Source organism: Carassius gibelio, chromosome B14 (assembly GCF_023724105.1).
Source record: "Carassius gibelio isolate Cgi1373 ecotype wild population from Czech Republic chromosome B14, carGib1.2-hapl.c, whole genome shotgun sequence".
In the NCBI taxonomy this organism is placed as follows: Eukaryota; Metazoa; Chordata; class Actinopteri; order Cypriniformes; family Cyprinidae; genus Carassius; species Carassius gibelio.
In genome coordinates this window covers 2,644,012-2,656,724 of record NC_068409.1, presented here as the reverse complement: position 1 = coordinate 2,656,724, position 12,713 = coordinate 2,644,012, and the positions used below count along the sequence as shown (strand labels likewise).

Sequence of the window (12,713 nt, the reverse complement as noted above, 5' to 3'; positions counted from 1 at the left end):
TATTTCCTGTTTGTCAGCGCGTATGAGAACATTTTGAGGTGTTCAGCCTCACTCCTGCTGATTTCTTTAACACTCTGCTCCTGCTTCTTTCATTGCCTTCATTCACACAGGCGTCCACACTTTTCTGGCTACACCTTGTCTTCTCACATGCTTTTTTTATGTTATTTTTAATCAATGGTCTGCCACCTTCTCTGATTGGGACTACAAAAGTTTGTCATCTCCATCTGATAAGTCTAGCACAGAGAAATGAACTCAGGTCAGATGAATGAGACGGTCTGCAGTCCTTTTTCCCCATCCCAGAAGGCATAAGGATGACGGAAGTTTTATTACTTTACTGACACCTATTGGTTGATCAAAATAATAGCTTGCTTTCAAGTAAAAATGTGCACCACCCATTTTCTTGTTCACATCTGATTTAAACTTTAGAAATGTACAGTTATCCATAATTTTAATAAAGCCTTCAAGAGCACATCTGAAAAAAATACAACTTTATTTATTGAAACTAAAAGCAGTCTGACAAGTCTGACAAGTGCGGTGTGTCTTTAAATACTCATTATAACAAATATTTATGGTGCATTCAATTATATATTTGTTCATACAATTTAAATTGGACAAAACAAAATTAAGCAGCCTACGAAACTTTTGAAATACGAATGTTTCTCTTTGGAAACTCTTCATAAAATATTTAAAAACATGTTTTGTACAACAAACTGAGGAATGATTGTGTCACCAAAGTTTCAAGTGGCAAGATGAGTTTGTATCTTTCGTCTAGATACTGCACCTGTGTGTGTTAGAGAAAGACAGTGAGAGACAGAAAGAGACATAGAGAGAGAATATGATGTGTGTGTGTGTGTGTGTGTGTGTGTGTGTGGTGGGGGGGTGGTGTTAAGGCCAGAGAATAAAAGCTAGGGAGAAAAACAAGAAAAGGAACAAAAACTATAAATTATAATAAACACAAAATTCAAAAAAGAGAGAGGAAAGGATAAGAGGAATCAGTCTTACATCCCAACTTGAAAGAAGAAAATTTCAGAGACAGTATGTATCCACAACATGATCTAACACTCTGATAAACACGAGAGAAGGACACATCCATACACACCTTCTCTTCAATCTCTTTGATTTGTCTTCTCTGCATGTCAATCTTATCTTCTAGTTCTCTGATCCTCTGTAAGTCAAATGATAAAACAACAAACCGTTCTTGAATGAAACACATAAAGAGATATTGAGAGAACTGGCCAAGCGGATTTATTTTTTAGACAAGTACTTTTTTGGCAAGTTTACTAATGAACACATGCATAGATCCCGACCTGCTGTGCAGACTGGAGGAGCTCCATGCGCTGTTGTAGGACGAGTGTGTCGGCATGTCGACTCTGCCGCAGGATCTGTCTCCGTACTGCCTCCATTGACTCGGCCAGCTTCGCTCGCTGCCTGTCACTCAAACTCTCCCCCACACAGCTGTCTGGATCCTGCTGCAGGGCAGCATATAACGTGGCCTCAAGCTCCTGCACCCTCTAAACACAACAAACAAACACGTACACAATTATTTATAAATGGCAAACGGTAACGAGTATGCTTTTGACCATATACTTTTGGTCAAACTGACCGAACTGGCACTTGCCACAAATATGGCACAAATTAATGTTAGTCACTTTCTAAAAAGATATTAAGGTACTTATTGTACAAACTTAGTGTACTCTTCCTGTGTTTAACTACTGTACCTCGCCAACGTGACACTATTGCTTAAAAGTTTTTGTTCAGTAGGATGCTTTGAAAAACGTATTTTAACCCCCAAATTTTCAATATTAGTGTATATATTATTTAATTTATGATAAATAGAATTTAATCACAACATTTGTCTAGTACTTGACAGCTTAATTAAAGTTACATCTTAAACACTATTGCCCAAAACACTATTTTGGTATATTTTCATTTCAGTAGAACCTTGGAACTAATTAATTTTGTGCAATTATAATGTTTATTTTATTCCAAATATCATTAGGATATTAAGTAAAGATCATGTTCCATGAAGATATTTTATTTCCTACAGTAAATATATCAGAACTTATTTTTTGATTAGTAATATGCATTGCCAAAGACTTCATTTGAACAGCTTTAAATGTATACAACTTTCGTTTTCTCAATATTTTGATTCTTTGCACCCTCAGATTCCAGACTATCAAATAGTTGTATCTCAGGCAAATAATGTCCTTTCCTAACAAACCATATATCAATGGAGTATACATCAGAAGATGAATAAATCTCAATTTCGAATAACTCTTCTGACTGGTTTGTGGTCCCGGGTCATATACTGTATATGTATCTTGGCCAAATAGTACATTTAATTTGTTTTATATTTAGCTTCTCCTGTGGTCAGCCAACAACATTTATTTTGCTGACACATTGTTGAGAACAAAATCTAGCAAGAACATTTGTAAAAGTATTCACAATTACATACTGATTATACACAAGTATCCAGAAGTATCCGTTTACACTGCTACATAATCTCAAGTCCTACCAGTTGGGACTGATCGAGAGCTTGCTTCCTGTAGTCTAGCTCCTCTTCCAGGAAACCTTTCTGTTTACTGAACAGCTCCTGTTGATAACATCAGTTCACCACGGTCAAGAAAAGACCATGCACAAATGATACATTTTTAATCAAGTGTCATCAAGCCTCATCTATCGCTAGACCAGCTGTTGGAACAAATACAACACATTCATCTCAGATGACACGAATGGATAATCTTACCTTCTCGTTCTCCAGATCAACCATTTTCTGCGTCAGGGCCGCCTCAGTGCTGTCAATCTGCTTCAGCCACTGGTCACAAAGATATAACAATACAATATAACCACTGACAAAATAAGGCATCTTATCTTTGAGGATTTAGAGAATGAAAGAGATGATACCTTTTCACATAAAGACAGCACAGTGCCTGCTTGAATGACTGTCACTTGCTCCTCGTTTCGCAAGTTCTGCCAAAGATAAGTGTTCATTTCAACTCTTTTTTGAGAAACATGAGTGATGCGTGCACATATAATGGCAAAAAACATACCCCATTATCCCCAAGAATGTCAAGCTTTTTCATGAGGTCAGGAATGATGACATCCTAAACCAAACACACATGAAGATGAGGCCAACATACAGCATGTTATAATATGGTACATTTAAGCAACTGTGTGAAGGGTGCAATTTATTTTATCATACAGTATATGAAATGCATAGTATAAAGTTTATTGTATCATTGTATATTCTATAAATCAGTGGAGCTGAGCTGACACATTCCTTCAACCACACATTAATATAGTAAATACATTATATAGTTAATACAGTATACCAGTAGTGTGTGGGCTTTACCTTGACACCCTCTTGCTGGCAGTGTAGCTGTAGGATACTGTTGTTTTCAGAGGCAGAGATTTGCAGGTTAAAGGCAGGAGAACGGCGTTCCCTCTCCTATTAAAAAAAGGGAATCGGTGGTGAAATATAAAGAAAGCTTTTATTGGGTGGTGGGGGGTGGGGGGGTTGTGTAATAGTATCTGGAGAGAGACTTTTCTTTTAAAGTAATAGTTAAGTAATTAAATATTTTTGGATTGTAAAAAAAAATAAAATAAAAATAAAACTGTTCAACAATATCCAGACATCTCTTCAACATACAAAAATTTGGTAGTGACCGAGAGTCCAAAAAGTATAAAGAAGCACATAAAGATGGTCCATGTCTTCTTAAATCATACAATAGCATAGGTAAATATTACTTACATTTTCATTCATTATATGACTTCAAGAGACTGGGAATTTATGAACAATGCACTATGCACATTTACAGTACTTTAATATGTATTTTGTATCATGTGAAAAATACCTGCACTTAATTGTACTCAATGTGCACTTGCAGTGTACTTTAAAGTATATTTTTAGAAACTGTACTTGCATGTAATATATAGCTGAAATTAATACCAATCAAGTGTAATAGAAGCAAATACACTTTCATGACCGTTTCACACACTATATACTTAAAAAGTACACTCTGTAATGTACTTTTTTTTAATTAAGATTTAAAGAAAACAATGTGCATTTAAGCATTCAAAAACATTACATTTACTTCACACGTAAGTATATTTTTTTAAAGTATATTATGAAAATGAATTACTATATTTTAAAAGTATGGTAAAGTGTACTTTTTGTCACGAGGGCAGTTCCTTTTTACTTGCATTGAAAGAATAGCCAGGATTTTCTTCAAATATTCATTATCTGTGTTTAACAGAATACAGAAAGTAATATGGGTTTGAAACATCATAAAAGGTAGTGGTGACATTTTTGACATTCATATACCTTTACATAGAATGCTAATGAAAGACTTACACATACAGATGAGTTCATATTGCACTTCATGCAACATTATGGAACAGAATGTATGCTGGTACTATGAATGTTTTTGAATGTTGTAGGCTCTCTGACAATCTGTTTATGTTCTCCTATACTGTAAGTCACTTTGGATAAAAGTGTCTTCAAGATGCATAAATAAGTGTGGAAACGACTACTGATCACATGACCAAATTATAATTAGATGTTCCATGTGTACAATATTAAGGATGTTCTAAGCTGTCTGTACAATGTAATCATTGACTAAAAATGCTTTAAAAATGTAGAATGCTGAAGGACTATATATATATAGATATATATATATATATATAGATATATACATATACATACATACATACATACACACAGACACACACGTTTGTTTTTGTAAAAAGTGGGGACATCCCATAGGCGTAATAGTTTTTATACTGTACAAACTGTATATTATATGGCCCTACACCAACCCTACACCTAACCCTAACCCTCACAGGAAACTTTGTGCATTTTAACTTTCTCAAAAAATCTAATTCTGTATGGTTTATAAGCGTTTTGAAAATTGGGGACATGGGTTATGTCCTCATAAGTCACCCTCTCCTTGAAATACCTGTGTCATACCCATGTCATTATACAGAGTTGTGTCCTGATATGTCACAAAAACAAGAGCACACACACACACACACACACACACATAAGGCAAACATATTTGAAGTAACAAAAGGGTGACCGAATTTAGATTTCTGGGGGAAGCACACTCAAACAAGCACATTCAAACAAACTAATGTTTCAACTGTATTATTTACAAACCACACACTCTGAGTTATTTCTGTAATCAAACAGTATGCACTTATTAACTGTATATGTAGTAATTTGAACTAAGAAAGAGTGCTTTCTAATTGGAAGCTGCCTTTACCGTATTCAGTCATGGCAAAAATTACTGGCAGTGACATACATTTTGTGTTTTGCTAAAATTGCTACTAAAGCTGTTGTGGTGTCCATTCACATTGTTTCTAGATTATGTCACTGCCAGTACTTGTAGAAACAATGTAAATGAACACCACAACAGCTTAAGTAGCAATTTTTGCAAAACACAAAATGTATGTCACTGCCAAAACTTTTGGCCACGACTGTAATGCCAATTGGATTCTGCAAATTTAATATCTTCTCACAAATATTTCACAATGATCACAACGTTATTTCAACATCCCATAGAATATCTATAGGACTGTGCAATCAAACTAAAGGAGTACATAGGCATACAGCTGTGTTGGGTGGAATAATGATCTGCTGACTGAAAAGTTGACATGACCATTAAATAATAGTGAATTTGTGTGTACACATAAAAACACATGCAGGAAGTGCAGTCAAAACGAAAAGAAAAAAAAAGAATAGTGAGGGGTTTCATTCAAATAAATTTTATTCCACTAAAACTTATAATTTACAAAACAATAGTGATATAAATATACAGTTCTTGAAACAGAAAAAAAAGACATTTGAAATGTGTATGAAAATATCTATAGCAACATGAAACATAAAAACAAATCAATGCAGTGGCAGTTTTGTGGATGTGTGGTAAAATGGATTCAAGTGTGTAGCTTGTGTAGACATGAGCCGGGTTTGGCCGTCCCTGTTTGCTGCTGTGGGAGCAAAACAGATTCTCTTACTTCCAGTTCTAGAATGCGGAACTCAAGCAGCTCATTCTGATCCAGGGTGTCTTGAACTTCTGAGCGTAATCGCATTTCACACTGCTCCAGCGACACTATCTACCACATACACACAAACACACAGAAACACACGCCAGAAGAATGTTAAGTGCTTATGTTTGAGCATATGTAGATTGTAGGAAACAGGCTTTTTCAAACAGCAAACAAACGCTATACCTTTCCTCTGAGTTCCTGGTTCACCCTGAGAAGATTTTGCTTTTCCTCCACCCATTTTGAGTCCTGCATAACATAAAGCAACACACACACACACACACACACACACACACCACTACAAATTACACTACTGGTACTTTACTAACACTCCTATTATCACTAATCATACACACAATCCACACTCTCATGTACTTGTGTCAACTAAAATACTCTCAGATCAATTATCAAATAATCGTTAGCTTTAAACTCAGCTCAGCATTAACAAAAAAACTATTTTGAGCTCATCATAAACAAAGAAACACATAGAGAAAAAAATAAAAAATTAAATAAAATGAGAAGTTAAAGATGGAGAAATAGCAGATATTTATTAGATTGCATGCAAGAAAGTCCACTTCCATATTTTACAGGGAAGAAAAAACATCAAGCAAGCAATAAGAGTCAAGCATAGAATAGAAAAGAAATACATGCAAGAGCAGGCTGACCAATGACAAACTGATCATTAAGCCAAAAATAGCTAAGTTCGAAATAGCATACTACCATATTTCTCTTATTATTTACAACAGGGAAACAATGCATTTCCATTACCAGTGTTTCAGTGTGAACTGCAACTAATATAAACTTTGGTTTGTAACTCTTTTTGGTCTCTCTTTTTCTCTTTTATTTGGAACAAAAATTTGAGTAAAAATACTACATTTTATTTTCTAAAATAATAGATGGTCAGCATTCGCCTAATTAAACAAGCAACATGATGAGATCATGCATAAACATTGTTGCACGCTACTGTTTGAAACATTTAGCAAATGCAGAATAATTCACAGTTCTGCTTCCCATACTATTAAAGGGTCATTAAAAAAACAAAACTATATTTTCTGAGATTTCAACAAGAGTTGTTATATCAGAGAAGACAATGTAAGCTTGCCTTAATTGTTTAATTATAGGAAAAATCTGGTTTATATGCATGTTGTTGTTTTTTTTTTGTGTGTTTTAATGGATGTTGAAATAGCGTGCAACAGTTCCAGAAGTACAAAACTAATTTTCTCCCTATAGGGGAAATTATTTTTCATGACTTACAAACTTAAAGACAGACCCGTTGTGAGTTTTGAGGTTGTTAATTGATGCTATTTGCTTTTGTTGAAGCCACAGGCCACATTGTTTTATAATAACCAAATTTAACAGCAGAATTTGTAGTGAGAAACTGCATTACCCATGATGCTGTACAGAAAATCCCACCAATCACAGAGTTGTGGAAAATAAATTGCCCCCAAAAAAGTGCTCTGGAGGGAATGCCCACTTCCATGAATCACACAAATGTAATTACATGACCAATTTTTGTTCAGCGGTCAGGATGTACTGCAGTTGTAAAATCTACTGTTAAGGCAGGCTATGAAAACAAGGTTATAGTATAAAAGGGAGATGGCAGGGCACAAATAGCATGAATATGAAACGATTACACCATAATTAACTGCTGATTGATGTGTTTACAATAAACATTGAAAAAGCAAAATAAAGCACTGGTCAAGCAAAAGAAAATTTACAGAAATAAAGAAAACTGTAAAGTATGACTGACAAAATCTGTACAGTATGGCTGATCCTGGGGGGAAGTCACATGTTTTGGTGCCATATCCTCTCTTTGTAGCGCCAGCACACAAGCATGGCTGTTAGAAAGACAAGCAGCAAAGCCAATGTGACTGGAGTCAGGGGTGTCTTCTCCCCGCCCTCTTTCTTATTTACCTGCCCCTTCTCTGCCAAGCTCCGCTCCAGGTCGGCAATCCGTGCCTGACAGCCAATCAGCTCCGTCTGCAGCTGCTCCCGTGTCTGACGGACAGAGCACAGAGCCAATCAAAGAGCCAGCCCAGGGCATATATACGCATAAACAGTCTATATTGGCTTCTTTTGAATTTCAAAAGAATTTCAAATGACAGATGTTTAAATTTTGATAGTTTTTTTTTTTTTTTTTTTTTTGAGGCAGGGATTTTCGGCCATGCTTGCTACAATGCTGGCTGTATGTCAGTGTGGGTAAGGGAAGAGGTCTTGGAATTTTTCGGTATTTAAACATCAGCACAATTTGATTCAGATCTAAAATATAAAATAAAATAAAAAATAATGACGATGATGATAATGGAATTTCAGAATGTTTCAGAATGTCCAGTGTTGGTGGGGTTAAACATGCGTCTGTGGAGTTGGCGTCACGGGCCCTCACCCTGCAGTGTCTCTCAGGGTCCAGAGGCCCCGTAGTCTCCTGCAGAAGGGCGTAAGCTCGCTGCAGTGCCTGGTACTCTCGTGTCAGCTGCCGAAATCGCAGCTCTGCCTCCTCTCGGGAAAAGGCCTGATGAATAACAAATGCAATTCCGTTTGTCACATTTGTTCATGAGAATGCTGGCCAAGTAATTCCCAGCTGTTAATGTAAAATATGAAATCATTTTACATGACATATGCTCACCCTCAAGTTGTTCTAAACCTGTACGACTTTCTTTCGACTGGTTAACACAAAAGATTATAGTTTCAAAAATTTTGGCAACCAAAGAGTTTTGAGGGAAGTGGTGTGGAGTTTATACAACACCAAGAAAGTCATACAGGTTTGTACGGACAAGAAGGTAAAAATGGTCCCTATTTTGAGCATTCAGATGACTATAAGTAACTTTGCACCTACATGTCAACTTATTCTCATTAGAGTATTATTTGACTGTCTGCTTAATATCTAACTCTTTATTGTGATGGTGTCCCACCAGACATTCTACCGACTAAAAGTAACTTTGCAAATTTGTAATTTTGAGAGGTAGTAGATATGTAGGTGTAATATTACTTAAAGTCAACAATCAAAATAAAGTGAAACCAAATTTTCATTTATAGGTGAACTATTATAAGGAAAAGGCTAGTTAAGTAATTCATGAAACCAAAAAACACAACTCAAAACAACCTTTAGACAAGTTTGTCTCATTCATATTTCAGTTATTATTGTGCTATCTATTTCCTTTTTCTCTTTCTTTTGGATATGATTTTGTTTGCCTGCAGTGGGAACATCTTTTTGACAAATTTTAGACAAATGTTTATTTTTTGGGTGAACTACCCAAGTAGGACTGGGATGCATGATTTCAGATTGTTCAAACGCATCAAACGCAAAACCTTCCTAGGATTTACAAATACATTTCTTCTGCTTGTGTATCATAAAAGCCCATTATATTTAATACAGATAAATTGCATTCCTGTAAAAGTTTCTGTAATTATCATGAATCCCATTATTTTACAATACACAATGTCAAGTCAAGTCACCATTATTTATTTAGCGCTTTTTACAATGCAGATTGTGTCAAAGCAGCTTTACAGTATTAAACTGGGAAATAGTGTCTGAAAATAGTGTGCTCTGGCCAGATAAGAACATCAGTTTAATTGTATTCTGCAACAAATTCAGATTGTGCAGAGTATTGTATCATAATACACAATGTTTTAAATCAGCATTACAGGAAATCATGATGTTATTGTTTATAATGTTTTAATACATTAATCATAGTTAAATTTAGCACATAAAATAGATTACATTTCCTGTGTTTTATATTGCTTTACATGAGCACACTGTATATATACAGATAAAGCTGAATATAATAAATACCCGACTTTATGCAGCTGTGCGATAATACAGTTTACATTGTGCAACAATAAAATGCTTGTTGTAAACAAACAACTGTTTACAGTTAGTAACAGTTTCAGTCAGTAAACTAAAATCAAACTTAAATCAAATTTGTGCCTAATTGTTATGACATTTAGTGAAGAAAATCTTATTTAATGAACAGCATATTCGAGGGAGCTGAGAACACTGCATGAACACATTGTTATGGGATCGTCTTCATGGTGCATTTAATGACTTGCTGATAATCCCACTCCTCGTTAACTAGCTCTGGCTATCAGTAAACAACATGAAGGTAGGGGACCACTTATGAACAAGAGAACTGCTGAGATGCCTCATCATGGTCCCTTGAGCACAACGCTTAACTACATCTGACCAAATAACAAGCCTAATTCAAATGAATGCTTTGAATTAAACAAAGACTGTAGTCTGACACCATGTTTACACTCTCCCAGGCTGGCCAGTTTATGAAATGAATATGCAGACTACAGTTTTATGCTGTCAGAAGATAATCAAAATGTAAGGGTGGTGTTAATTATTGTCGTGGTACTGCTATATGGCTGGAAAATGTTTGGAGTTGTTTGCTATGTGGTTGCTCAGAATTTGATTTAAGTAATCGTAATCAAATTTTCATGGACAGTAAGTAAGTAGCTGTACTGGGCTTTAATAAGCTAAATTATTTAATGTATTATCCAATTTAAACGTACAAAGCAAGTTACACATATGAAAAAAAGAGCTAAAAAGTAAGAAAAAAAGTCTTCTCAGGAGCTTAGATGGATAGTACAGGAAAATATGGTTTAAGAGACAGATGTAAACAGGATTAAGATGCTAACTGGTGCATTTGGATTGGATGTACACTACCATTCTAAAGTGTAGGGTCAGTAATTCTTTTATTTACTGTCGTTTTTAAGGAACGTAATGTGTCATTGGTGAATGAAAGCATTAATTTATTTAAATAAAACTTTTTTCAGTAAAGACATTTACAGTATAATGATGCAAAAGATTTCCATTTCAAACAAAAGCTGTTCTTTTGATCTTTTAATTTATCAAATTATCCTGATTAAAGTGCATCACGGTTTCCACAAAATTATTTTCAACATCGAAAATAATAAGAATAACAAGTCTTGAGCAATAAATTAGCAAATAATAATTATTTCTAAATGATAATTTGATACAGAAAACAGTAAATGATGCTAAAAATTCAGTTCTGCCCTCACAACAATAAATGACATCATAAAATACAAAACAGATATTTCAAATTGTAATAATATTTCACTATATAACTCTCTTTACTGCATTTTTGATCAAGTAAATGCAGCCTTTGTGAGGAAAAAAAAAATCTTACTGACCCCAAACTTTTGAACCATGGTATATTCAGCTGTAAGAGTGTTTTAGTGCAGGTATTAAGCTTTGTAAAATAATTTGTTACATGACATACATCTTCAAGATCCTCTTCGGGGGTAGCAGGGGTGTGATCTGTGCGGTCGGTGTTATATGATGTCAGAGATGACGTTTCAGAATCGACAGATTCTTCGTCAAATCCAAAATATGTCTCCACAACATGCCTCTGAAAAAGAAAGAAACCAGTGCTTCAATATTTTAAACAGATTCACGTTAAACTTGTGCATTAAAACCCCCGTTATAACCAAACTAAAGTCCGATACAACTTTCAGACAATATCCGCAAGTAGCCTATGCCAAATATGAACATACTGTGTCGATCCGCACAGTACAGTTTGTCTCTCCCCTCTTTTGTTTACACAGATAGAAATCCACCCACAGGAATTATGATGGTAACGCATGACCAGAAGTTCACCTAACATCAGTGCCACGGAAAAATTAATGCGAGTGATTTAAATAAAAATATGACCCTGACCATTTCTGCTTTTAAACCTTTTGGAATGTCTTACATTAAATGCATTAATCAAAATTTTCATTTTTTGTTCTACAAAACGAGGGAGTCAACATTATTGTCATTACTACCCACATATGCTGTGAACACAGTGTGACTTGTTTCTAAATCCAGAATAATCATTTAAAAAATACAGTATGTAGCTGGCACGCAGATGTCCTTTGAAATCACTACGCAATCGCTCTCTTACCATCGTGTTTGTAGGTCATCTCCTGACAGCCAGAGAAATACAGACACACCAGAGCACACAGACACAGGAACATGGAGAGATACAGCACCAGCAGGAAGTACTCTGGCATACTGGATGTGCTCCTCAGTCCAGTGTCATGGTATGCGGTATATCCTTTTAACCTCTTTAACCAGCATCATCTTCCTCAGTGTTCACACTTACAGGAAATGAGTTACTAATGTGTGCTAAAGCCTGTGTTACGGTAATGTCTTGATGTTTCTTTCTTGTGTGAATTTATAGTCAAGTCCACTGACTCCACCTCCATAGCAACAGTTCTTGAGAACGAACAATTAAACCCCACCTCACAGCACCACAAACACACACACAGGTTTACGTCATAGGACATGTAGTGTATACAGTATAAAACTAATCATAAATAGCTAATATATCAATTATTTCACCCACACTCATACATTTTTGGAATAAAACTTTATTTCATTTATTTAGTAGCATGTTTTTTTTTTAATTCATGACATCCTCAAATGTTCCCAAAGGAGGTTTTGTCAATTTAGTTAACAAAAAATGGATAATTTTGTATCCACACTACAGTGAAGTAAACCCAAACACAATCACAGTTGCTTTAACGGACGTTTGTTTTTTATTTGTTTGAATGACTGACTTTACCTCAAAAATCAGAGATTTTTTAAGTGATGTTTAGCTGGTGAAAGCATGAGAAAGAAAAAGAACATGGCTTGATTTAAAGGTCTCGAGAGGCCAATTAAT

General features: G+C 35.2%; 1 protein-coding gene across 13 annotated transcripts in view; it reads right to left on the bottom strand.

Moving 5' to 3' along the window:
* Positions 1-12,713, bottom strand: part of jakmip1 (janus kinase and microtubule interacting protein 1) — a 50,032-nt gene that overhangs the window by 19,145 nt on the left and 18,174 nt on the right. For 8 of the 13 annotated variants that reach the window (XM_052573764.1, XM_052573765.1, XM_052573766.1 and 5 more), the window contains exons 9-21: positions 11,289-11,417; positions 8,429-8,554; positions 7,960-8,043; positions 6,232-6,294; positions 6,016-6,114; positions 3,353-3,448; positions 3,051-3,104; positions 2,905-2,970; positions 2,747-2,815; positions 2,516-2,593; positions 1,308-1,511; positions 1,100-1,165; positions 474-905 (exon numbers count right to left, since the gene is read on the bottom strand). In XM_052573764.1, the coding sequence (XP_052429724.1) occupies positions 738-905; positions 1,100-1,165; positions 1,308-1,511; positions 2,516-2,593; positions 2,747-2,815; positions 2,905-2,970; positions 3,051-3,104; positions 3,353-3,448; positions 6,016-6,114; positions 6,232-6,294; positions 7,960-8,043; positions 8,429-8,554; positions 11,289-11,417 (1,302 nt within the window). In that variant the 3' untranslated portion in view covers positions 474-737. The other 5 variants (XM_052573771.1, XM_052573773.1, XM_052573774.1 and 2 more) reach the window with 5 other exon arrangements.